The 27,127-nt window shown below is 39.8% G+C and overlaps 3 protein-coding genes across 14 annotated transcripts in view; 2 read left to right on the plus strand and 1 right to left on the minus strand.

The window, feature by feature from the left end:
* Window positions 1-605: 605 nt before the first annotated feature.
* Window positions 606-13,059, minus strand: LOC122997146. 3 transcript variants are annotated; one of them, XM_044373148.1, is made up of 8 exons: window positions 12,989-13,059; window positions 6,300-6,435; window positions 5,737-5,993; window positions 5,032-5,226; window positions 4,761-4,927; window positions 4,384-4,533; window positions 3,087-3,259; window positions 606-3,002 (listed from the first exon to the last, which is right to left on the minus strand). In XM_044373148.1, exons 3-8 carry the CDS (start codon window positions 5,920-5,922, stop codon window positions 2,551-2,553), a joined length of 1,323 nt encoding a protein of 440 aa, XP_044229083.1. In that variant the 5' UTR covers window positions 5,923-5,993; window positions 6,300-6,435; window positions 12,989-13,059; the 3' UTR covers window positions 606-2,550. The 3 variants fall into 3 exon arrangements, with proteins under 3 accessions (XP_044229083.1, XP_044229082.1, XP_044229081.1); XM_044373147.1 differs by having other exon boundaries at window positions 4,761-4,930; window positions 6,354-6,435; window positions 12,989-13,057; XM_044373146.1 differs by having other exon boundaries at window positions 4,761-4,930; window positions 12,989-13,057.
* Window positions 12,933-19,288, plus strand: thumpd2 (THUMP domain containing 2). Its single transcript, XM_044373145.1, has 11 exons — window positions 12,933-13,179; window positions 14,026-14,164; window positions 14,407-15,021; window positions 15,130-15,281; window positions 15,657-15,734; window positions 15,858-15,910; window positions 16,269-16,356; window positions 16,579-16,650; window positions 16,998-17,112; window positions 18,091-18,211; window positions 18,760-19,288. Exons 1-11 carry the CDS (start codon window positions 13,069-13,071, stop codon window positions 19,106-19,108), a joined length of 1,893 nt encoding a protein of 630 aa, XP_044229080.1. The 5' UTR covers window positions 12,933-13,068; the 3' UTR covers window positions 19,109-19,288.
* Window positions 19,289-20,450: 1,162 nt separating this feature from the next.
* Window positions 20,451-27,127, plus strand: part of LOC122996583 (mitogen-activated protein kinase kinase kinase kinase 3-like) — a 46,725-nt gene continuing 40,048 nt past the window's right edge. For 8 of the 10 annotated variants that reach the window (XM_044372095.1, XM_044372101.1, XM_044372102.1 and 5 more), the window contains exon 1: window positions 20,452-20,697. In XM_044372095.1, coding sequence (XP_044228030.1) covers window positions 20,599-20,697 — 99 coding nt within the window. In that variant the 5' untranslated portion in view covers window positions 20,452-20,598. Of the gene's footprint in view, window positions 20,698-27,127 lie in introns of all 10 variants that reach the window. The other 2 variants (XM_044372094.1, XM_044372103.1) reach the window with 2 other exon arrangements.

Below are 27,127 nucleotides of genomic sequence, written 5' to 3' on the forward strand. Positions count from 1 at the left end.
CAAGCATGTATGCAATCACACACACACACACACACACACACACACACACACACACACACACACACTCCCCAACTCCTTCTCTTCCTCTCACACACTCACACCAACACACCCACACACACAGAAATCCACACACGCTTTCTCTCTCCCGGCTTGACATTCACACAGTGCTGCGAGCTACGCCACATAAGAGCTCCTTCCTGTCCTGTTCGCCCACCTGCCGCATCGCGCATCATAATGCTGAGAGAGAAAGCATCTTTTCAACCTTTCTGAGTGAGAAACACTTAATGGAAAGTGCAATCTCTCCTGTAGAACGTCACTCAAAATATCCCCTTTATGAGCATACATTTCCTTTCACATACACTGGGGAAATGGTCTTGTGCGGGTGGCGGACACGTTGTTTTGCTTTTGACCTTTCAACAGGAGTTTGGTACCAAAAGAAAGTCACAGCCATGTAATTTGAGTCCATTTTTTTTCTTGCGAGTAACAATTTGTGCTGCATTGCTCTAAAAAGCCAGAAAACCTTTGAAAATGCAGCTTAATGTTCATACTTTTCATTACACAGCTACTTACCCTAGACATTAATCAACTGACACAAAATACAAATGTAAACAATTTTTGTTTATTAGAAGTTGAAGTCTGCATTTACACAGATATTTAGGCTCATAAATAGGCTTGAAAATGTAGAAACATCTATCTTACACTGTAATCAATAATCATACAAATTTATTTTGGCAGCATTCCTGGTCACACTGTTGCAGAATTTGCATCATCAAATATGTTGTCAGTCTTGCCCAAATATGGACTTAAAGTGAGCCTATGTAACATTTGTTGTGAATGGAAGTGGCAACATCTGGATAACAATAGATGCTAAGATATCACATGTATCAACAGGAACACAAGTGGAGAAGAGTCAAAAACTGCAAAGTGACTCAGTAATATCAGTTACACAGCAATAACAAGCTAAAATTTATTAACGTTAGCTAACAAAAACCACCATAAATTGGTCGTACCAGACCAGGTAAGGCTTTAGCAGCAAAACCACAGAGTGTATTGCTTGAATAGAGTGATGGTGCGTTTTACTTCATCTTTTTATTTATGTTATTTTCTAGTGAAAATTCATTTTAATATTAGATTTTCATATACTGGTTTCATGCTAGGAGGCTGCTACTCTGTTGCTTCAGTGGCAAAATAGGTTAAACAGAGATTTCCTGCTGCCAGTGGCACTGATGCCAACTTAGCAATTTTGTTGCTAGATTTGGCAACTTTTGAGACTACCCTGGCAACTTTTTTTCAAAAAGCACCTAGCAACAAATTTAGCTACTTTTAAATTGTATAAATTTTATTTGGAACCTTTTAGCATTTTTTGGAAAGTGACTCAAACACTAAAATGCAAGCATTTTCCATCTAAATGACACAAAAACAATTTTCTCTGTCACAAAATTAGTCATAACACAAGGCCTGTCTGCCTGGCTACAAAAGTGCATAGAGGGCTTTTAATTTGAAACGACAGATACAGGAAGTGGTGACGTGCAAAACCACAACCGGCCCGAAGAGAGTTTGTCTTCCCTATCTGTGCATTGACCAGGCAGCCTACTGGGTGCGATAAGTAAACGGCTAAGTAAAAGATAAGTTAGTGCTAAGAAGCTTTTTCATCTTGTTCCTTCAGTTGGATGTTTGAGCTTCACTGTGCAGAATGATGTATGTGCAGAGTTTGTTTTCACGTTCATCTGCAGAAAGTGGAAAATTTCTCTGAGCTCACTGAAAATCTAATTTTAAGGGGTGGGCTTATTAGCATAATTTGTGACACACAATATTGTTCCAAGCAGAGTATTTTTATATATCTTAATACATGTCTGGAGGGGATCTTTAAGAGTTGGTCACAGAGATGACGCATGCATCTGTTGTCAGTTCAGATGTGAGGCAGAGAATAAATGACAAACACTGGTGCTGTCAAGAGAAGTAAGTCACGGTCTTTTCTATCCCAGCGACTCCTACATGATCATTAAAAATGTATTGTGCTTATATTACTTTCACAAATAAAAAATATGTGATAATAAACAAACACATCTAAACTAATAAATTTCAAATATTTTTCGCCGAGATGGCCAGTCAGTTTGAGTACTGTCATTGTGTATTATACATAATGACAGTTTTACATAATTTCGTAATGACGTCATCACTAAATGACATCACGACGTCAAAAGGTCATATTAGCTAAAAATGGCTTTCATTTTTTCTCCATTTTACTCTCAGGCTGTTAATTATGTCATGATTGTCGACGCCCACTGTCTAGTTGGATAGTTTTACTGTAAGCTGAAAGGTAAGGGCTACACTTTTCTGACAGTCTGATGAACCTTTTTTTTCTTTTTGCTGTCATATCTGGAGCAGCTAATATCAGTATATTATTTTAAATGCCAACCTCTGTGTATCAATCTGTTTTAAGCTCTCTAATAATTTCAAGCATTGCAAAAATCCTTCATGTTTCTGAGTTTAGCTTAATGTTTCTCTTCAATAAAGGACCGACATTGTACTTCTATCTGGTCATTGTCTTTAAGTACTTGTTGCACTGTGAGGACTCTGATTGAGGCTTTCCTCTGGCTGTGTCTCTACAATACTCAGCTTTAGACTCTCATCTCTTTGATCTCGTCCTTCTGTCTCTTCTCGTCCTCTTCTTTCTGCCTTCTGATTTTCACCTTTTCCCCTTTCACTTGTTTGTTCTCCATTTATACCCTCTGCCTGGTCATTAAGATGCACTCCATCACTTTGTTCTATCACATTTCTCACCCCGGTCGTTTTTGTACATCCTGGGTCAGTCCTGAATGTTCTCAGATTGTCACTGGCCCTGGTAAAGTAGTTCTTCATTTCTGCCACCGGCCCTTTTTCAGAGAACAGATGGTCGAGGTATGACTGAGCGTACTGATCTGAGGTGATCAGGTCCAGGTTAATGGAGGAGGACACAGCTGCAGAGGGGATATCAGGCCCAGAGACGCTCCTTTTTCTCCCTGTTAAGTTCAGCTCAGTTCAGTTAAGTGCAACTTGACTGGGAAAAGAATAAACTATTTCCTTGGTTATTCAAGAAAGTGTACCTGTCTCTGCCTCCATGGCAGACAGCGGGATGGTCACACTCTTTCCTGTCTCTCTGTCTGTCACAGTGAGTCCCGTCATGGATCCCTCCTCCGGCACCTCGCCGGAGGGGTCACATGATGCCGGAAGACTCCCTCGACATTTCACAACACACACTGTGTTAGACTTATAACGCCTAAAATGAAGAGATGGAGGTGTCAGAATGGCAAGAAGAATTGGGACAGACGTAGAAAAACAGCATATTTAAATCAGTAAATCATTTTATCACTTTTTCTCTTTCATTTCTGGATTTGTAATAGGTAAAACATAAGGAATGCTCCATAAATACATTACAATTAGTTTAGACAACCTAGGTTAATCAAAATTACAGTAGTCAAATGCTGCTAGCTTAACAGGCGAGGGGCTGTTTAATGGTCACTGCATTTACAAACCAATTAGTGAAAAAAATAGCTTTCATTTTTTCCTCATTTTACTCTCTTATAGCAACTCTTATATTATTAATTATGTCATGATTGTCGACACCCACTGTCTAGTTGGATAGTTTTACTATATGCAGTAAGTCTAAATGTAAGCTGAAAGGTAAAGGCTACACTTTTCTGACAGTGTGATGAACATTTTTTTTTGTTTTTGCTGTCATATCTGGAACAGGCTGGAGAGCTTGTCTCATAGCAGACAGCCGGGCCCTGTGTGGCTGTGGTTTCCACTGTCAGTATGTTTTTTAAGTCTCCTGCTTCCACTGAATTTCTGTGTTTTTGCTGTCTGACAACATAGTCTCAAAAAACTCTTCAGTGCTTGTACTTGGACTCTATGTTGCGTAAATCATATCCTCTCCTTCCTGCACAGGTTGTCCACCTGCATCACGGACTCCAGCCCCACCAAAACACTGCCGATAAAAAGACAGACTTGCATAGCACTATGACTAGCTCATCCTATCGTATGTTTCATTCATATTAAGTCTAGAATGGAGGAGTCGACTCCAAGAATTTTAAACTCAAATTTATCACCAAGAAGTAGCCTTATCACAGTGTTAGAAAGTTGCACTTTTGGACAAACCAGACAAAAAAAGGGGGGAGAAAGACAAACATAAAATAAAATCATCAAAATTTGCAATCTAAATATTCCCAACTTGTAGCCCACTTTGGCCCCATTAGTGTCCCACATGGGCAGGCACACATGTGGTATATGGAGCTGGGTCATTACTTTCAAATGTGGGACCATCCTTGAGTTTTGACTGATAAGCTGTTGCTGTGAAGGTGATAAGAACATCCACTTTGGCTGTTTGATAGATTACCATATTACCTGTAAGCAGGTATAATCTGTGTGAGGTCGTCCTTATATTGCTCCAGTGCAGTCCTTGCCGCGAGGGGTTCGGCCTTGTACTCAAGACCAGCCAGGTGAACCAACATTTGGGTGTGAAATGCTGCTCCGCTGGCCCAGTGCCTCAAACATCTGGAGGAACAAAATAAGTGCTTCATGTCAACAGCTCTTTAGCCACTAGACTATGTTCTACTGCATTTTACTGTACTTCATCCTGACTTGCTGTACTAAAGAAGAGTAGATTGTATAAGCTTCTGCATTCTTCTCTACTCTATTGTACTCTACTGTTCAGCATTTTACCCTTTGTCACAATTATTTTATGCCGTTACTGTCTGGTATCCTGTACTGTATTGTCTAACCTGGAGTCACAGTCTCCCCCCAGCAGGCAGGTCTTCAGCTGGGTGAGGGTGAGGCTGAGCTGGGCCTCAAGTCTGAAGGAGTCCTGGATCAGTTTGTTTTTATCATTCAGGTTGATCCTAACACGCTTCAGGTACTCCTCCATCACCTCCTGGAGCTCCCAGACTCTCTGCTGGAGGTAGAGATTCATACATGGAAATTTATTTTAAAACAAACCTTGATTCAGATTTTATAATAACTATCCTAAACAGTATATTCAGTATATATCTTTACCTGAGCTGATGATGACCCCGCCGACTTCCCTTTCACCTCTGATGACTGTTTTGATGACGTGTAGGCCATATCCATCACCATAGTCACCACTAATCCAAGCAGGCCAGCCAGACGTGGCTCATCTGAGAACGACGACAATCGGCCAATCAGATCCCTCAGGTAGGTGGGTGCCCTGTTTCCAATGTCGCCCTGCAGCTGGGAGAGGAGAAATAAAAAATTAACATTCACGACTTAATCGCTAACAGCTTTCCAGCATACAGTTTCTTCCCATCTGTCTCAATAAAGGAAATTGCTATGTGAGTGGATTACTTTCCCTCCTTTATGAGAACAATTGTGAACAGCGTTTTGTCATCATCAAATTGCTCCTTGCCGGTCATTGTATAGATTTGTAACTTCTTTACAATCCCCAACAGAACCACATTTCTAAAACAGAGCGGTGCTTCATTTAGCACAATTGCTCTTTCTTAACTGTCTCAAGGCAGCATCATCTTTCTTTCCCCTGCCGTTCATCTCCATCTGCACTTCATGACTGAATGGATTTAAAGGTGAAATCTATGAGTAATTCCCCTCGATTCATCCATTTCAGAAAGAACACATTTGCCTTTTTTTTTTTTTAATCTGTGTATGTTTTCTCAATGTTTTACTTCCATGCAGTGTCATTATCACTCATGTAAACTGTCACCCTTTCTTTTAAATCTTATTAACCTGTTGCAGTTGTTCCTGGAGGCCGGCCCTGGAGTCAAGGTTCTCATCGTGATCGGCGAGGCGGAGAGGGTGAACGACTCTAAGGTTAGGCACTGCACCGGCTTCCACCATGGCATTGTAGAGGAGATAACCAATTGCATCCTTCACATCAGAAAGCTCTTCTTCAGATGAAAACAGCTGGCCCATGACGATAATGTATGTTAACTTCCAAAGACTTACAGTGAAAATCAGTATGTATTCCTAATTTATGACAGCATCTGAGGAAGAAGAGGAAAGAGAGAAAATACTGAGCTGTGGGTAAAACAGTATAAAAACAAACCTTCAGCACTTAACAACCGGTTAACCAGAAATTCATATAACATAACATTGTCACCAAAATCTATGTACAGAGTAGCTATGTAGTTTCTTTTTTTGCATGTTTACAAACCATATGTTGTCATGTGATCTTATGGGTTTTAACACAAGTTCTGAATGTTTGTAGAGTCTACACAACTATAGACACATGAAAAAATATATATATCTGTAATTCACCATATTAGCAGTAAGTAAAATTGTTCAAATACCTCCAAAATAGCACCCTAACATTTCAAAGTGATACTCTGCAGCATTACACTCACATCTAATCTCTCTACTGCAGTGAGCTGTGTTTTGGCCAGCCTTGTGTCTTTGCTTCCCCTCTTCCTCCTCTGTCCCTCCGCCCTATGCAGCAAAGAGATTAACCAAGACAACACGGCAGCAGAATGTAGCTGAGCAGTAAACCTAGACCTCCCCCTAGCCGCAGTGAGCAGGAAGTGCAAATGCTGTGAATGGAGAGACATTATAAGGCCAAGGACCCCAGCCTGTTAGGGACTTGTCAAAATTATCTCCATCTGAAGGGTTTTTGTTGCCTGTCGCTACTGCTGGCGCACGGGGAGTCAAACCTCTGAGAATAGTTATTTTGCACTCGCACTCTTTCTTATAGTGCTATCTTTAAGTGAATGCATGATAGTGAAATTAAACTAATCCTCCCTGTGCTGGGGGACTCGCTGGAAGAACCCAGAGGTCCTTGGGAATGAAAGTAATATCTACAAACTCTTTACGGCTGTGTTAAACATTGAAAAAATAGGCCAAGGGCTTTCAGGCTTTTTATTTAGCTAAATGGAACAGAGGCCTTGGTGGTGGTGTGATGTTGACTTTTTTTTACTTAATAAAATGTGGGGCAAGGGGATTTGGGATTTTATATGATAGATGTTCTTTGTTAAGTGGGACAAGGGCTTTTGCACTCTCAGGCGTCAGAGGTTTGTGTGAATTAGAACTGTGGCTAAATGAAATGACCCACAGAGTGTCGCTCAGGTTAATGTTGACTTCTTAATATTAATCATTTACATTAAACTTACTAGATCTTCCTCCACTTATTGTAACTTGAAGCTCACGAACAACGTTTCGGTTTCAAAAATTACTTTATCTCCTTCCCATTTAGTGTGGTCAGTTCTGTTATGTTGCACAAGCAACATGTGTACTGTTTTTTTAATTTTGTGTCACAAAGGAGCTGATGGTGGACTAAAAGAGAAAAAAATAAAAACAGCCATGGGGACACTAAGAACATGGATGAGAAACAGAAATCTGTGGTGTTTACAGAAAATTGATAAATACATTTAAAGTCAGACTAATATATCATTAATAACTGCTATAAGCAGCTGTGAGAATGAGTTAAATATAATCATAACAGAACAATGGAATAACATAACTCATGACATATGGCAAACAATGTCATTATATCGGAGAGAGTGCTGTTGGAAAATTCAAATATGATTCTTTAAAAGAAAACTCATTTTTCAAGCTGGCATATTTCCTATAAACGTGTCCATTGCAACCTTATGGATCATGCTGCCTTTCCACTCTGGACCTCTGTTGTAGATTCAGTCAATATTAACAAGACTTTATAAGACGATATTTTGTCAATGTTTACATGTTTTAAAACACCTATTCAAGCAAAGTACTCAGAGGAAGTCACAACAAGTTGGAAGCCAAAGTGTGAAAGGAGGACTGATAATAATCTGCCGAGTTTTACAATTCTTGGCTAAAAGTGAAATTTTTAGCTTTCAACCCACTGTCTTTTGAGCCAGAGCATTTACGTCTGGGTTGTACGCTCTAGTTACTCTCTCACCTATCTGATGATAAGTATCTCTTTAGAGATTGTAAGAGCAGCAGCACTTCAGCAGCGCCGAAATTGGCTGAAATCAACTGCACCAATAAGCCCTGACACAACATGAAAAAGGTCTGTGGAAGGAGGTGATTGCTGAAATTTACTAAAAGGAGATGATGACTCATAGGACTAGCAATCCAGATTATTTATCTGAACTATGATGGAATAACATAAGAAAATAAGACATTATATATTGAGAATATTCCTTCCCCCTTTATGTATGTTGATGACGTGGACAAAATATAAGGAACACTTTTCAATATAATGCACTCCAGTTCACCACCACCCATTACGACCTCAATAATAAACATAAAGTAGAATGATCCCCTTTCTGACAACATCAACACAAACTGAAAATGTATAAGCTTCGTAAAAGTAGAATTTATGGCAGAGCTGTTGTGTTGGATTGGATTAGATTGCACAGGCGTTCCTAATGAAGTGGCCGGTGAGTGTATTTAAAAAAAATAACATCACTGACGCTGTCAGATAGAAGCAAATAACCATCTCTATAATATGCTCACTTGTTTATTGGAGATATATCAAGGTATCACAGTGAATTTGACAATGATATGTTGATGTTTTAAAAATTGAAGACGGTGAACCTTTAAATTACACACAGCAGACACACACTCATTTCCTTCTCTTCATCCTTCTCCCCCTACATCTTTCTCTCCCTTCTGTCTGTTTTCCATCCTCCTGCTCTTCCCTATATGTCTCCTGTTATTGTTGATTTTGATGGCGTCTGTCAGTTTGATGCACTGTTTACTGGTTGAGCTCTGCTGCTCCAGGAAAGTCTCTCTCTCTCACTCTCTCTCTCTCTCTCTCTCATGGATGCTTGGCCCTGTTGACACACTGCACACTCCTCTAAGAGGAGTAAATATTTAAATCTGCTCACGTCGCACACACGCGCATACTCAGCATTTGGAAATGGGCATGGAAGCGTACATATATATGTGTTAAATGGTGAAGGTTCAGTGCTACCGCTCTCTCTCTCTTTCAATCAGATCTTCTCGCTCTGTCTCTTTGTAAAAGGTCTCATTTCCATCTGAGAGTGAAGTGAAGATGAAAGGAAATAAAGATAGAGAGGAGAGCAGGAAAGAGATGATGAGAGAAGAGATAGAAAGGAAAGAGGAGGTGAGGAGAGAAGAGGAGGAAAGGAAAGCAGAAGAAGAGGAATAAAAGATAAAGTAAAGGTAGTGATGGAGGAGACTGACAGATGGAGCTTAGCTCAACCTACCTTTTACACACACTGAAACATGCACACACACACACACACACACACACACACACACACACACAGAAAGAGAGATAGTCTGGCCTTTTAAATGACAGCCCTCTTGAAACCTCACTGAATATTAATCATCGCACACAGACTGTGTAATTTTATGAGATAATGCCACTTCAAACTCAAGTTTAATTTTCAATTAGACAGTACATGATTCAGGGAGGGGACCTATGACATTTACATCCGTGTGAGTGTAGGTGTCTAAAGATCAGCACCGTGCAACACAAACTGAGTGCAGACAAACACAGAGTGTGTCCTTATGTCCGTGTCAGAAATCCTTCTTGTTGAAATACATTGACAGACAACCTTCAGTATTCTGTTGTTTAGGTTTGGACTTGTTTACATGTATTTTGGGATAAGTGTGAAATCATACAGAACACCAAACATGTGGACAATGTGATGCATTTTTAATAGCTTGACCAGACTCACACTCACATTCAGCAGTTAGCTGATGTTAACACGTTAACTTATTGGGCATTGATTTCTCCATCTATCATGTCTTTCTACTTTCTACCACATCTCTTGGCCTTTCTTAAACAGATGGAGTTGCTCAGTTGTCATGGAGATGATTTAGTTTACTGTGAAGTAACCTCAGCAAGCTGTTAACTGGTGTGTGGTCTTCCACCCCACACTGGTGTTTTGAAAGAATTTGGTTGTTTTCTGTTATAAGATAGGAGCTGAAAAGAAGTGTGACAAGAAATGTGAGGAGACCCCAGGCCACCAGGATGCTCTCACCCTTGTGTTGTAACTCAAGAAATTATGTCATTTCTGGCTGCAGAGCTGCTCTGACTCTGAGTTTCCAAGTTCCTCCCAAAAGCAGGAACAACTTATTATTTCTTTCTGCAAATGGAATTTTGTCCAAGTGTGTGTGTTTGTGAGTTTGATTGTGTGTATAATTATCTGTGCAGAACTTTAAACCTATATTTTTGTCTTGTGTTGTTTGCAGTTTTACCAACAATGTTTACATTATTGTCCCTTTCAAAATTCATCAGCCGTGAGCTCTACATAAACACTTTGCATCCAAGGCTGCACTAATTAGTTCAACATAATGAAGTTCTGTTTTCTTTGCTTTCCTCGATGCACACTTTTCATCTATTTATCATTTTCTTTTTTCTCTATCCTCTGCCTCTTTCCCCTCATCATAATTTCTCATCTTCCCTCCTTTTCTCTTCCATCCTCCATTTTCTGTCCTCTTTATCCATCCCCATCCTGCCTTTATCCCCCTGCCTCCCTCCCTCTGATCATTTATGGGGTGTGGAGGAGAATAAAAAACAACTTTAATGTACAGTAATACATCACGCCATGGCTGGTGTGCCAAGCGGCATCCATTTTGTGAAGATGTTGTGTTCACTTAGCAGCAGTGGGCTAATTATTGCAAATGGCAGCTTCTGAAAGGAGTATTAATGTCTCCTTTCTACATGGATACATCCAATATTACGGGTTGATGAAAGTAGTCACAGGCTAAATTTTAAAGCGAACAATAGTGACAAAGAAAAGGGGGAAACCTGAATTGTGTCTTGCTAGTTACAGTAAGAGCCCCATAAATCAAATTTTAATTCTAATTAAAGCTGTCACTGGCTAAAAGTACTGCAATCATTTTGATGTGGCAGGGTTTCTGACTGTGAGATGCTGGATGGTGATAATGTGACCCACCATGTTGTTTTTGACGTCAGAAGAGATGGATGCAAACAGCTTTTTTTTTTTTTAAATTAAACTTCCTTGATATCAAGAGCAAGACACTCAATTGAGGTGTTTTTTTCCTCTATAAAGAGATTATGTGCTAAATTGACAGTGGTGACCACTTGTCAAAGAAACTGAATGTAGCAAAAAGTAAAGTAAGTAAAACTGGGTGTTCTCATGACACCAAGAAGTCATCCGAACTAAATAACAGAGTAGGTTGTTTGCCATCGCCTTCCAAAACAACCAATATGACCATTTTCTTGTCTGATGCCTGCTACAGGAGGACGCATGATTTGTCACTGTCCTCCAAAATCGTTACAAATGGCCGTTACAGAGATAATTCATATGACCATATTTTTATTTGCTGCAGCTATGGTGAATATTTGGTAATAGTGGTCACCTGCATCAATGTCAGACATTTTGTTGACCCTACTGTTCACTGCAACCTTCTCTGTAAGAGGTCTTGCAGTGTTGTCACAACTTCATGCTGTTTTCCTCCTCCTGACATCCTCTAGAGGTTCTTATCACCACTCAACCAATTGAAAACAATGTCTTATTTCCATTTTTTTAAACCTCTGGATCTTCCAGAGGTGACTTGATTTCTGTATTTTGCTCTGGCACCACTAGCAGTGTAACAAATGTGAACCAGTGAGACCAGTCTTACAAAATAGACAGATTGGGTGATTACGGAGCCATAAATTCCTGCTGTGAGACACGGCAGACACAGGATAAATATTGATATCATATTGTGCAGTGTACTTCACCTTTTTTTTAGCGCAGGTATTCACTCTCATAAATGTTTCAGTGTTTCAGATAAGTGTTCTTGACACATTCTAATTTCTGTTGGATTATATTCTTAATTAGATTTTAGGGGTTTACCGGTAATGTTGTCAAATATCAATATTCTCATTTGGAAATGAAATGTTTTCTGTCCAAGTGTTTGTATAAATCAGATGGGGTTTTTTTGTTTGTTTGTTTTGTTTATGATAGATATACTAATTTGTTTTTCAAATATTGAGAAGTTAGACCTATCGATTCATTTTTGTTATGCTATCTCCAGTTGAAATTACCCCCCACCATTACCCAATCACATCAACCTACAGCAATACCCATGTTCAGGTTTTTTTTTTTTTAAATTATTATTATTTTATCATAATTCTTCTCATTGTTAGGAGCATTCACTACGCTGTTGCAGGTTGCAGCAGCCTGTCAGCATTTGAGGGGTTTACGGCCCTAGACAACAACAGTAACGCTGTTCATCGAATAAAGTAAAGGGATTAAATATGTTTGGGGTCATTAAAATGTCAAAGAGAGAAAAGAGGGAGATTAAAAAGTGTTACAGAGAGTGTGACAGGGCAGCAGAGACGGAGATAAGAAAGGGATTTAGAAAGTGAAGAGCTGAGACACAGATGGAAGGAGGATCACTCGGACTCTGGTAGATAGAAAAATTGAGAATTTTGTGGAAGCACTTATTTCTGCTTCAGGGTTTATTAAAAGTTTCCCTCCAAGTTTGGAGTAACACCTGTTCAGAGCAGCCTCCAGGTACTGCACTTCAGCAGGGAAGTGTGTTTGTGTGTCTGAAATGATGTGTACTAAACGTGCATGCAGTTGCATATTTGCCGTTTGTTGTTGTTTTGTTGAACGAGTGTGTGTGAATGTCTGAATACGTATGTGTACACCAGGGGATATGGGTATTAAGTGTGTGTGTGTGTGTGTGTGTGTGTGTGTGTGTGTGTGTGTGTGTGTGTGTGTGTGTATGTAATGATAAGAGCTCTCACTTCAATCCATGTATTAAAAAGAATCACAAAATGAATGCTTATTGTTGTGGCCTTTGCACTGCTGTGACACGCCGTTCTTAGAAAGACAATCAGTATGAACAAGCGTGCGCACTGTTGACACATTATTACATCCCCATTGTGATAAATGTTAACATGAATATTATGCAAATTGTTCCTGGTTAAAAAAAACACGCTTCCAATGTGCTATACAGTTGTTATTCATCCACTATGTAAGAGAGACCCCTACTGGCTAAAAACATCACTGCAGTTTGAGGACGTAGTTCCGTTTCCGGTGTAAACAAACAAGCCAATATGGCGACTTACCCGGTCAAAAAGAAGAGACATGACAAACTTCTGCTGGCAGAAATGAGCGTTTGTGAACACTGGACACAATATACGACACAATGACTGAACCGAGAAGTGAGCGGAGTTTAGTTCGCTACTTCTGCACCGCCGGTAACGGGATGGAGCGTTTCTTAGTTGACGAGGTGAAGAAGAAGCTGGCGGCTGAAGACGTGAGTGTTTCTGACGAAGAGACAAACCAACGGTCGTAACGGCTGTTCACTAAACCATAGTCTTTGTAGCTAACAGCTACAGTACAAGAGAAATTATGATAATAAATTCAAATAAATTAAAATATACTTCTAATTCAAAGTGCTGTTGTTCTAAGTTACAGCTTATGTTTATAATTATTGAATTTACAACAAAGTTATTGTTAGTGCACGTTTATTACACAACTGTAACGTTAAATCAAACGTCTTGCCCTGTTTGTTATTGATTAATCTGGCAAGGCAAGTTTATTTGTATAGCACATTTCATCAAGGCAATTAAAAGTGCTTTACAGAGAATATAAAAGGCATCAAGACAATATAAAAGCAACACAGGGCAATATAAAATACATTTAAATACAGTTACAAAGGATTAAATTGGAAATAAAAAATGAGCTAAAATTGAATAAGACAGATAAAACAGGAGAATAAATTGTTACAGTGCAGTGTAAGATATTAACCCTTAAATTAGGTTTAATAAAAGGCAGCGGCAAACAAAAGTCTTGAGTTGTGATTTAAAAGACTTGAGAGTTGCAGTTTTCTGGGAGTTTGTTCCAGATGTGTGGAGCATAAAAACTGAACGTTGCTTCTCCATGTTTAGTTTTGACTCTGGGGACAGAAAGCAGACCTGTCCCAGATAACCTGAGAGATGTGGATGGTTCATAATATAGCAGCAGATCAGTAGCATTTTAAAAATCAAATACTTGACAAGATCATAGACTTTATATGAAGAGGACAATATGCTTATTAATGGCGTTGAATTTTGTCTGTAAACACTGGCCTGCTCTTTTTGTTAATGTTTTGTATGCCCAGGTGTGTCAGATGCCAGGTAAAGTGTTGTTCAGCTCCTCTGCAAAGATCGTCAGAGTCAGTGAGCTGAAGGCTGCAGAGAGACTCTTCCTCCTGTTGAAACAAGACTCACCTGTGAGGCTGTCAGGCCACACCAACCCAGGTAGAAGCCTGACAGAGCAGATCCACAGATTATATATAACACTGGTGATACCATGTCAGATATTCTGTTTGCGATAAACTGTTTGCCTCTCAATTCTTGTGTGGCTTAAAAGTCCCAAAGTCACCTTAAATGCATCATAACAATCATCTTTCCACATCACTATAAGAAAAATCTTGCATTTCAGTGCCTAATTACCTTTTTTTGTATCAACTTGTGATTTGTGTTCTCTGTGATTTTCATAGCAAAGGCAGCCTCTGTGTTGCAGTCCAGACTATTGGGTGACATAAATGAATGGACCAGTGCTGTAATGACATGGAGTCGCCTGCAGGGGGAGTTGGCAGGAAGGAGAACCACTGTCAACATATCAAGCACTTTCCTGGAAGGGAGGAAGAGGGAGGAGGGCAGAGAGAGCGAAGAACAGAGGAGAGAGGAGGAGAAGTGCGATGAGGAGTTCCGAAAAAGTACAGGAGAGCAGAGGGAGGAGGAGAGTGGAGACGGGAGGTTGAGATGTGCAGTACAGACAAGCAGAGAGACCTGTGGAGTTGAAGCCCAGACACTGGAGAAAAAAAGAAAGAGGGATGATGAAGAGGAGGCAAGTAGTGGCAAAAATGTAGAGAAACAGAGGACATCTGAGAGAGCAATAATGAGAGAGGATGATGAAGAGGGGAGGAGGGTGGTTATGGAATTTGTCAGCTGTATACAAAATGGAGAAAAAGAAATGATGTCAGAAACAGATTTGTATGGCAAAGGATCAGTGTGTAACCACGCAACACCAGGACTAGACCACGATGTGGAAAGTAGCAGCTGGAAGATAGATGACATGACAGAGGACTGTGCTCTGGAAAATGTGGTACATGGTAATAAGATGGATCCATTTTTTTCATTTTTTTTATTAATTCACCTTCTAAGTTTGACATTTTTCATTTCTGTTTTTATTTCTTCTTGTTTGCCTCCATGTAATGAAGTGAAGACCAACAGAGGAGGAGATAAGACACTGCAGCACAGTAGGAACAAACCAGAGCCGCCGTCGCTGTCGCCGCTGCCTTCTTCTGTCCCGGCTTCCTTCAGGATCAGCTGCAAGTGTACTGGATCTCTGTCCCGATACCTCAGCATACAGGTTAGGGGAAGTTAAGATGCAAATCACAAAGCAGAACAAAGTCAGCATATTGTCTCTGGCAGGTTAAAATAAAATTAGTTTGATCTTTGTGTGCCCTTCTGAACATCTTTGTAAAGCTGCACTGACTTAATGGGAAAATACATCACTCTCATTAATTTGTGGACTCCGTAAAAAGTGTTAAAAGATTCAAATCATCTAGAAGAACGGGCAGGGAAATTGCTAAGTTCTCCATCAAATTGTCAGAAGGACATATTTTTTAATACCCTCACACACATAAATACCGGCATCCATACCCACTTGAGATGTCAGTCACATAAATAACTGTATGTTATTTTTAGAGGAATATAGTGTGTCTGTAAATTATATCTAATACAGGAGGTGAGCAAAGTTATCGGAGCAGGTCTGAGCAGACTCTTGGGCTGGAAGGTTGACCTGAAGAATCCACAGCTGGAGGTAAACTCTTTTATTGTGCTAAAAAATCTCCCTGATTGTATGAGTGTGGATTTATTATGCACACGCTATTTAAATGTTATCTATGTCTTTATGGGTGTTACAGTTGTTTGTTCTTTTCTGCAGGTTGCTGTTAACTTGAGTGATGACCACTGCCTGTTGGGGATACCACTGACCAGGTTATTGACTAGAACAATCTGCTGTCCTCATAGAGTGGCCATGAAAGCCTCTTGAAGACTTTGAACACACTAATAACAACATATAATAGTGCCTTTCATTATGTTTGTTGTCTTACTACTTTGTGACCGTATTGTAGTTTTTTATGATTTCTCTGTGCCTTGGCTGCTAGCCAGAATCACCAACAGGAAATGCCGCTGCACATGACCAAAATTGTCCTAAACATTTTTTTAAAAAAATCCTGAAACACATGGTAGTGGCTTATAGACTTGTTTAAAAGTTTCATATCGCAGCTTTAATCAATTTGATGAGCAGTCATAAGTGTAGCTTATGAATGAGGCTCTTGTTTCTTTCCTTCAGGTTACCTCTGGCTAACCGGAGCTACATTAAAACCACAGGACTGAGGTCTACAGTAGCCTGGGCTATGGCCTCGCTGGCTCAGATACAGGTAATTACACACCCAGCCGCCAGTGTGTCTGCTGCTTTGTTCTTTGTACATTTATGTTTTAACTATGTGTACGCTTTTGTTTATGTATGTAAATCAGATGGCATTATTAAACTATGAAAGCAACGGCCTGTTTTTGCCGTAGAGGGATCTTCTATTTAGAATGATCAGATTTTATGTCCATGACCAACAGTATGCACTGTATTTTATCTCCTTTTTTCCCAGTCAGGTTCCTGTGTGGTTGACCCAATGTGTGGGGTGGGAACCATCTTAATAGAAGCAGCACAGGAACATAAGGTAAGGACAGAAATCCACTCAGTATATCTGTATGTTTGTAAAGTGTAGAAAAATTTGAAAAGTGAACTTTGTAGGTTTGGACAGTCCTGGTACACACAACTTCACAATTTTTCAAGTTGTTGACTTGTTTTTTTTCACATGTACTGTTTGTTAATGCAAAGAATATTGTTCAGATATGTTCAGTAATATTTCCTCATCATAATTAGTGCAGTTTATATGATTTCATTGATTTTGTTAATTGACTGTTTTTTTCCATTTGACAACTCATCTTTGGTCTCACTTATAGTGTGTAGTAATAGCGTTCAGTTAGAACACCACTGTTATAGTCTGACCTATGGTCTCTTCAGGATGTCTGTTTCCTGGGTATGGACATTGATGACGGACAGCTGCAGAAAGCCAATGAGAACATAGTGTTCGCAGAGCTGGGAAACAGGATACACCTGCTGAGAGCTTCATCCATGGGTAGGAAACCTGCACAAAATGATCACAGGAATAATCAGAAATGTATGATGTCATTAAACCTTTTGCATTTTTGGCATTAAGCTAAGGTCACATTTCCACAGTAGTCTGCAGTGGGTGCCTCAGCAGAATCCACTTCAATGCATCGATAGAAGTTGTATATAAAGTTGTGTGTGCCATAATAAATAGTCAACTGCCAAATAGATGCAAATGACAATAGATGCCAAAGATGTCACTGTGTCCTTACATTGTCTATTTAAAAGTTTTGACATTGATGTACTTGTCATGATTCAGCAAAAACTCCAGATATCACATAAACAAAATGTCATTTTTCCTGTGCTCTGCAAATAGTTTATAGATTTGAGTTATTATGGCTTATAGAAAGTAACCTCTCTGGTAGATTTCCAGCTCTGCAGGATCATCTAGTTAAAAACAATTAATTAAAACAGGAGTTACATCTGCTGTAGACACATTTTTCTGATCATCATATGCCAGGCAGTAGAACTAAAGCAGACATGTTCAGTGGTTTTACAAAACCTGCCTGTTTCAGTGTGTTTAGTAGTTTGTGCACATAATTTGTAAATCAGCCACATTTTTAAGATAGCATCATCTGTACTGTGTAATATATTAGCTTAGAATAACACAAGCTCCAATTGAAACATATTATGGTCACTTTTAAAGTATAGTTGGCTACAAGAGCACGGGGCTGACACGATACATTAACTGTTATGAATAGACTTATGAATATTTCAAAAAAATAAATTATGTATTAATGCACTTTTACTTAAGGGATATCTTGCTCTTAGAAAATGAACTCTTAATTTAGTTGAGTGTAGATCCAAAGCTGCATGTTTTGGATGGGAATCAGTGAGTGGGAGGTGAGTGTGGACCCTACTGTCATGTACTAAATTACCTCTTGGCTTGTTTGTCCTCCCCCGTGTGTGTGTGTGTGTGTGCATGTGTGTGTGTGTGTGTGTGCAGTGCTGCCTCTGCCCAGTGCCAGTGTAGATGCTGTCGTTTGTGACCTGCCATTTGGCAGGAAGTTTGGCAACAAAACAAACATGGCAGCCAACTTGCCACTCATCCTCACTGAGATGGAGAGGTTTGTGCTTCTGTGCTCCTGCTTTCATTGTTTCTTTTCAAATTGTTTAGTGAAACAGAACTGTTCCTAGTTTTTTCTGTGTGTGTGCACATGTGGGTCTGTGTTGTGGTACTGTGCAGAATTCTGAACCTATGAGTTGAGTTGCACATCAGTGTAGGTCCCAAACTTAGTTTAAATTTGGTAATATTGGATATTTTTGTGTAGTTTTTAGGTTGAAACTTTCCTTTATATCAACAATAGAAATTTCATGAGTGAATAGTTAAAGAAAACTGTTTGTAATGATCTAATTTACAATAGTTTTAAATTTGGCAGATGTACGCATGTTGATTGGTTTATGATACTGTTGCAGCATATTTAGAACTTCATGCCTATTCAAATAGGCTGACAAATAGTCTATCCAAATGCTCCTTATTTGTGTGGTTGCAATTCTTCAGACATATTATTTTACATGTATTTGTTTCAGACAGTTATTTAGAATTGTAAGATTAAAAAAGGTAATTGTAAATATAAAAAGTTGTAATTAAATTAACATGTGTCTGTGTGTGTAGAGTCCTCTGTTTTGGTGGTACCCTGGTTCTCCTCCTGAGTCCTCAGTTGTCCTGTCTCCTGAAGAAACTCCTGGCACAGAAAGGTGCAGGACCAACATCTAACCAGGAAACTGAGCCTCAAACTGGGAAACAAGACAGTCAATTTTCTCCTCTGTCTTCCTCAAAACAGCAGACTTTCCAAAGCTTCGAGGGTATCAAATCATCTTCTACCCAGGAAAAAGATCCTCAGACTGGGCTACAACACAGTCCGTCTCCCCCTCTCTCCTCACTGAAGCTCCAGGCGACTCTGAGAGTCAGCTTAGGCGCGATAGATGGACTCATCCATAAATATGTCAAGACAGACACTTGATCAGTGTTGGTGGAAGTTACATTTCAAAGTAATGAGCAATTTCTCTTTGTTACTTATCATGAAAAATAAGTAGTTGTGTTGAAATGCCACACTGTATTAGAACTACTCTGTGACATGTATCTTTTGTTCGCCTACTGTTCTTTAATTGCAAATAAATATATATATATATTTTTGAAACAATGGTGAATTTTGAGTGTTGTGTGAGCTGTGGATTGGAATTTTTTTCCATTCCAGGAAAATCCTTTGCCCACCTTCCTATTCTGCTTTTAATTTACATTCAAATCATCTCAACTGCATTTGAAAGAAGGTAACTTGAGACCTACTTGGATTGTGCTTTTGAAGATATGGCTGTCATTATTCTATGTTCTTGCTGTCATTTAATGAAAAGACTAAAACCAACAATGTTCCAGTTTGTCTGTCAAATCCTCCCTAACCTGTCTGTGTCACACAACCATTGGTTCTTCATGAGGATGTAAATCTTTGTAAATTGGTCACAAATTGCTCAAAGACAAAAAAAAAGGCTCAGTAATTTCCTGTAAACTAACACTTGTTTTTATCAAAGGTTACTCTTGTGAGTACTAAGGACACTGAGGTGGGATAGGTGAGATTGACTCAGAATTAACTACAGTAGCCATGTTCATGGTTATGAAGGAATATGTCACCCACTGCAACTTTGTGATTCAATGATGTGTTTATATGTTTTTGGACAAAAAATGAGCTCTATGGCACAGTGGAATAAGATGTATTGGGCCTTTGCTACACCAGCAATACTTTTTGGTGGGATCACATTATTTAAGTTTTTTATTGACAAGAAGAAACATAAGGAATATTGATAGCCTAACCTCTAAGGGGACTGAAATAACAACTGTTACTTTTTCAGTAGTGGGACTTTGGTTTTGTCATACAGCCATCGGCTGAATCACAATGTTACCATCTGCCACTGTTTAGCCCTACTTAGCCCAGTTAAACACTGATGGGCCACACAAGGCCATTCAGGGTTGAGTGTTTTCAACCATTTCTTCCTTAGCTAAACACTTATGATTTTTGCTGCCTGTGCAAATTAGAAATCATGGATCTATACACCTTCACTGTATAGACCTAATGGTGCTAGATGTTTAAGTGAGCTCAATATAGTTTTGTATTCAAATCAGGTATTAGATGTTTTTTCCTACACTTTTTAAATTTTACGTGCAAAAACAAACACTTTAAACGTGTTGTTTCCTTTTCTTGCGGTTTTATCACCACACATTACTGTTGAAACCAATAACAAATGTATTAAATTCATCATCTCCATCTCCCTCAGACTCCATGGAGAGGGTACGCCATGATGCCTATTGCGCATGCTCATTGCGCATTGGAAGCCATGTTGGAGCTACAGTGGATTCGGGCTGGGATTTTCTGACGCCGTATGTTTTTCTTAAAATATCTGTTTTCATACATTGTTGGGGTCCGTCAACCGTGCGCGATCGGCGCCGTAAACGGCAGTGGAAATGATGAACTCCAGTGTCGACCTGTCCCGGCGGAATCCGCAGGAGGATTTCGAGCTGATCCAGAGGATAGGAAGCGGCACTTACGGGGATGTGTACAAGGTAAAACTGCAGTTAGGGAAGCAGAGTTCCATTATCGGACACAGAGGAGTGGGACATCTCCGGCTGAATTATAGCGTTAGCTTTCCGATGTAGCCTACCAGTGTTGCCACAACAGTAGAAAACAAACACCGTAGCTAACATTTGCTCGTTTGAAGGTGTCTTTGCTTGTTGATGGTTACTGATGCATTGGTGAATATGCTATTCATGTGCTTAATTCCATTGTCGGACACACGGCCAAAGCTGGTCTTGCTAATGTTGTATGACTGTTATTGTTTTGTTCGTTCTCATTGACTATTCACCAACATTATGGACATTCGGGTCAACGTTAGAGAAATGCCTTATTAGCCAGTATTTAACGTTAAACGGCTCGGGTATCGAGAAATCATAAATTACGCCAGCTAGCTAATGTTGATGGAAAACCTCCAGTCGTCGTTTGGGCGCAGATATCTGATTTTGTCAAAGTAGAAATCAAATCCGCTTTGAACACTTTAAATTGTAGTTCCAATGAACTGGCGGTGACATTATTGTCTACAGCCCGTAGGCCGTGGTCGTCTTCAAATTATCAAAGTGAATGACTACCGCTCACATTGTTTTAAAAGGAACTATTAGTCGAGACCTGTCCGATAATAGACGTTTAGCTGCTAGCTGTCCGAAAACGGACGCAGTTAACGTGTTAGCATCAACATGCTAACCTGGCTGTAGCTCTTTCGTGGGAACACATTGTGACAAAATGACAACAAGCAGTGATTTGTTCGCTGCAAGGGCACACAAACGGACACAGAGACACACCAGTGGGTCCACCTTTTTATCGTAATATTGCACAGGTGCCGGTAAATTTGTGTGACTGCCTCCGCTTTGCCCTGACATAGACTGACAGCTGCTTGCCTGGAAATCCAGTTCGGCTAAAGCGCTCAGGACTGAGCAAGCTACAACAACAACAATCATAATATCAACCATTCTTATTGTTGTTATTCACGTTTTAATATCTGTAAGCACCAGTCACAGTTATTAAAGTACTGGGATGCCCCTTTCTATGTACACTGTCTGATTTATGAGGCGTTACACCAGTTATCTTTGGACCACACTTTATCAAGGCCCTGCGCTGGGAGCAGACAGCCTGGGATCCAATAAGGAAGGCAGCTCCTCAATTACAACCCAACTCATGCTTATTATATGCTACATGAAAAACAATTACAGCCACAGACATACAACACATTTTAGGAGAATACAATGTAGAAACACAGCAAGGCTTGTCATATATCATGCAAAATTTATAGTATCACAGAAAACTGTAAAGTAAATGCTGCAGGATGTAAAAACAAATGTCAGCACGCACAGCTGAGCACAGTAGACATAAGTAAACTCCTCTAGACTACTGTATCCACACCATATCAGATATAAAATACGATAAGTTCAACAAGAAGCACATTACCGAATATGAAAAATAAGTTATTGAAGTATTATCTCCATTCTTGATGCTTTTGGAGGCATTGTGTAATATCAGAGTTACCCTGTTGATTTCCACATCGGCTCAGAAGAATATATCAATCAGGTTATACAAGTTAAACATCCACTCTCTTAAGTCTGCAGTTGTTTGTGTAGCAGTCACTCTGTCGTGGTATTTAATTTCACCGCTGTGTGAGGGAGAGGCTTTTGGCAGACTGGAGATTCATTAAACACTTTAATAGGACTTGATGATGTTTGGTTAACCTCCAGGCCTCATGTGGTAATTACAGGAATATGTCTGCATCCTAAAGACTTGAGATGTGAAAGATTTTCAGTCTTTTTAAACATAGCTGCCGTTAATTCCGACAGCAGATGCGAAATACCCCGCTGCCTTTGATTATTATGTCCTCTTTTTTTTTTTTTTGTGCGTTTCCCATATTGTGTTCCTCCCTGCAGGAGCTAATCTTGTTTGTTTCTAATTTAAGTTCAGTATCTTGCCTCGTCGCAGACACATAGGTCTGACAGAGGCTCTCCAGCAGGCCAGTAGCTAAGAGCTAAATTGCCTGCTAGACTTGTTACAGTTTACAGCTGATTAATGTGCCCCAATGTAGGTTTCAAAACAACTGATGGGAGCAAAATACTTCCCACTGTTCTACATAAATATGACAGGATCGCAAATATAAATCCTTCAATTTTGATCGAGCTGATATATACAGTAGAAAATACAATTATGATATAGTTGACACAGTTCATCATAGTAACAACGGAGGAGTTTGCTGAAGGACACTTGGGGGCTCAAACCTGAAACCTCTGGATAATGGGATGTCACTCTAAAGCACTAGGCTGCTTGGTAAACCTCATTGATGCCTATATTTGGTTCTACCGCTGTGTGAAAATCTGTGGCTTGGGTAGGAATGTTTGAGCAGGAAACAAAGTGTGAACTCTGCAAGCTTGTTTTTGCCTGTGTTTGTAGTCCTGCCTCTCCTTCTTTATCATCAAGCGAGGGAGGAGGATCGGCTGATAGCGAGACAGGTCTCGTAACCTCAAGATCACAGGTTTGATCCTCTGAAGAGGGTGCTTGTAGGGTAAATTTACATTTTTGCAGAGGAGGTGCCAGTATTTCTTCTGCTGCCAATAGTGCATGCTGATAATGTCAATAAACTGGGCCATTTTCATTCCGAAGATTCAGTAATTTCCCTCTGGACTGTATCCTTAACAGGGAGTAAAATCCCTCAAGAGCGTTTAGGTCATTCAGTAGCACCACAACTCTCCATTTAAAGTCAGACTAATGAAATTCTTTAGTTGTTCCTGAAGGCAGGATGAGGCAGAGTTCAATTTTACAGACACCCTTAGGGCTGTCTAGAGGGCAAAAAAGGGATGGTACAGACTGTATTGATTATATCATTGTAATTGATATTATTCATTAAATGAATCACAATTAGTGATCAACTAATCTCAACTAATGATTATTTTCTTGACTAATCAAGTCATTGTTTTGTCTATAAAATGTCTGAAGTTAGTGAAAAAGTCCAAGGTGACACCTTTTAAATGTCTTGTTTTCTTTGATCAACCGTTACCATCATGTACAACAAAGTAAAGCATTAAATCTTTACATTTGCGAAGCTTAAACCGGCTAATTTTGGTCATATTTGCTTTAAAAAATGACTTAAACAGTTATTTAATTATCAAAGTAGTTGCAGATTAATTTTCTGTCCATCAACTAATTGATTAATTGACTCATTGTTGTCAGCTCTAATCACAATCTTGCCACTTAAAGATAAAAATCTGTTAAGTGAGATTTCTCCTATAATGATTCCTGAAATACTTGACAGTACCAGCTAAGCAGATTGACTTCCCATCGTACATTCCAGTGTAATTAACACCAACTAGACCTTTTCAAGTGGTTTTTCTATCCCCAAACAACGATACTGTAGGAAAGCCACCCTACTTCCCTCGCACTGGAAGTGACAGCGCTGAGCGATTTTTTTTTTTTTTTTTTTCAAAATTTTAAACCTCACAGCACAGAACGCTTCTCGCTTTTTATGGCCTAAAAATGTCACCGGGATGTTGCAGTTCGATTCATTTAGACTTCAACACACACAAAATTCCTGTAAAGTGAAGTCAAGACACTGCACACAGCATGCTTACGTTTTCCAATCTGAGTGGTGTGTGATGCTTTAAACCAAAGATAACCAAACATACTGGAGAAGAGAAATATTTAACATTGAGACCATTGATTTGTCACTTTATGTGGGTGGAACGGAGAAGCAACAACACTCTTCTTTTTCCACCTGCTTCAAAAGAGCTTCATTAAATACCAGTGTCAGTCTATAGCCATGAAAAACAGCTGCAGGGATACATCTGCGATAACTACACCTACTTTCTCAAGTATTTACCAATACACAGGATCTGATTTAACTTGTGTTGTTTGAATAGGATGACTGTTGTTTCCTCAAGGTGCTTATGGCTTCGGATTTAGGAAGTAGAGACAGACGACGGGCCGCTCAGTGGGGAGAAAAGAGATCAGTTAATAACAAATCAATTTCAGTAGGAGTGGTGTGTGTTTTAGAAACATGCCAGCCTTCTGGGTATTTTTGGACTCTACGTAAGTGGAAAGCAATGCTATCAGTGTCTCTCTGTGGCTGTTCAGTTTTCTTGTTTTTACTGTTTTCTAGTCCATTTAACAGCACAGATAGCTAAGTGTCCCAAAGCTGAAATGGCTATTTGTGGCATGTAATCAACACAAATAAAATTAACACAATAAGACAATACATTTTGGTCATATTGTCGGCACAGTCTCCTTTTTAAATCCCACTGAAATTTTGCAATTAGCCAGGGTTTGACTTTGATGCTCCATCTTACCTCATAAAAGTAAGGATGAAGGCCTTCACCACTGGTCCGTGATTGAAGCCATATTAAGTGGCTTTCTGTGTACGCATTCACACGTTCCTGATGTATTTAATATAACGCCGATGTACTTAACAGTAATATATGCGGTGACAGTAACTATTTCCTCTTGCCAGTCCTCAATGTGTGTGTGTGGCACAGCTGGGCAGCCGTGGTCCAGGAATGCAGGAATCCTCACTTCCTCCACATATGTGTGTGTTTGTGTGTGTGTGTGTGTGCTCATGTCCTATTGTTTCCCACTGCTCCAGCAGAGGAAGACGGTGAAGCAAAAAAGCTGCAGCATAACACACACACACACACACACACACACAGAACCAGATGATTGTATTGTCACATGCATAGACACACATGCACAGATGGCTGTAGGGTCTCGATTAAAGCTGCTGGCCCACAACCATCCTGTTTTTGTCACTGTTCCTCCAGTTGTTTGCTCGCTGAGGTGGATATTTTCAAATGCTCTGAAGCAAAGCGAGGTTCCTGGAATCTTCTGGCCTCGGTTCTCTATCGGAAATTTAGTCCCAATCCTGGCACTGGGGTTTCTGTTCGCCAAGCACAATTAATGTACTGTGCAGGAATCTGTCTCTGTGCCACTGGTGCAGTGACATATTGATAACTGGCATAGTTGGTAGTTATACAGTGTCAATGACACAGTGTAGTGGTTAGGGGCAAACCAAATGTGCCAGTAAAAATAGACTTCTTTAGTCATTTTCATTTCAATATTCAGTCTAAAAACTGCTGCCTGACATGTCATATAGAGGATTTCGCACCTTGATGATGTGAATGACTTTATATACTGACAGTCTTTCTCCTGCTCAAAGCACAGAATGTCTTTAAGTTGTATAAACAAACGGCCATGCAAGTGCGCTTCACCCTATCTTGAGAGGTGATGTAACACTATTCAAAGAGCAAGTTGAACCACGTTAATAAAGTTTAATAGATCCTGTAGCTTGTATTTGCACTATTACCAAATACAAAATGATTAGCGAAACGTCTACAAGGATAAGCTGTTGCCAAAATAGATAGATGGAGAATGTCTGCAGTGCACACACAGTGAATGGTATGGCACTTCCCTGCAGGGTGGGTCTGGGTCAACACAAAAGAAATAGTGGTGTGACAGGTGAAAACGTCTATAGGCCTTCCCCCACAACACACGCATATATTTACAGATTTACAGCACTGCCTGACAGAAGACTGTTGTTGCATTTGAACTGGAAAACCTCCACTCAGCAGGTTGAACTCTTGTGAGTTACAGGAGCTGCTGCTGTCAGTCACCCAGAGTCCACTATTGTGAGCGCCAAGGTGTCTGATTTGTTATTAAATCTAACATGAGTCTTTCAACTGTGCAACATTTAAGTTAATCGCAAAACATCACTGAAATAACCCTGTAAACCTTTCAGAAGAGTAGTGTAGCTGCTTTAAGGAATAGGGCGGTGTGTAATGTGTGTGGTTGACCGAGTGGAGTGAGTGGCAGAAAAGTGATGGTGAATGTGAGCAGAGCAGAGGAAAAAGGTCAGCAGTAAATTGTCAGTCTGGCAGTAAATGTACAATACAGGCTACAGTGTGTCAGTTAATAAATGCTGCGTCTTCTCAAGATCAAGAAAAGTCTCATCTATTGTTTCCCCAACTGCTGGAAAAGTGAAGAGGGTTAGCTCTGAAGTTAGCGACAATGGGTTAGCCTGACCTGACCAGGTTCACTTAAGGTGGACTTACCTTTAAGGTGGACCAGCTATTCTCATTTTAGTATCAATCTCAGCCGCTCCTACTGTATATAGAGAAAGGAGAAATATCTGGTCCTCTGCCACCCCAAAGCATTCAACCTAGAGGAAACACTGAAAGGAAGGGTCATATTTGAAAAGTCAGTTCTTCTACAATACAAGACAGCAAGAATAAACATGAAGCTGTATGTTACCACACTTGAATCAGATAGCGACAAAGCATTTTTGCATCGCATGGAATTTTGATCATGGTTTAGCAGTCTGATGGCTTGATAACCAACGTAGATCTGTACGTCTGGCAACCAGTTAAGGTTGGTAAACAGCAGTAGACTGTGTGATGTTGATGAGTTGTCAAGCTGTTT

The sequence above is a fragment of the Thunnus albacares genome, chromosome 14 (assembly GCF_914725855.1).
Source record: "Thunnus albacares chromosome 14, fThuAlb1.1, whole genome shotgun sequence".
Classification (NCBI taxonomy): domain Eukaryota; kingdom Metazoa; phylum Chordata; class Actinopteri; order Scombriformes; family Scombridae; genus Thunnus; species Thunnus albacares.

Bases quoted from the DNA above. Each gene is read 5' to 3' on its own strand.
- LOC122997146 (XM_044373147.1), bottom strand. From the start codon at position 5,922: ATGGGCCAGCTGTTTTCATCTGAAGAAGAGCTTTCTGATGTGAAGGAT. The intron at 4,931-5,031 runs GTAAAGATATAT...CTCTACCTCCAG, and splicing joins CGGGGTCATCATCAGCTCAG to CAGAGAGTCTGGGAGCTCCA. The intron at 3,003-3,086 runs GTACACTTTCTT...TGAACTTAACAG, and splicing joins TGCCATGGAGGCAGAGACAG to GGAGAAAAAGGAGCGTCTCT.
- thumpd2 (XM_044373145.1), top strand. From the start codon at position 13,069: ATGACTGAACCGAGAAGTGAGCGGAGTTTAGTTCGCTACTTCTGCACC. The intron at 15,022-15,129 runs GTAATAAGATGG...CATGTAATGAAG, and splicing joins TCTGGAAAATGTGGTACATG to TGAAGACCAACAGAGGAGGA. The intron at 16,357-16,578 runs GTAATTACACAC...CTTTTTTCCCAG, and splicing joins CCTCGCTGGCTCAGATACAG to TCAGGTTCCTGTGTGGTTGA.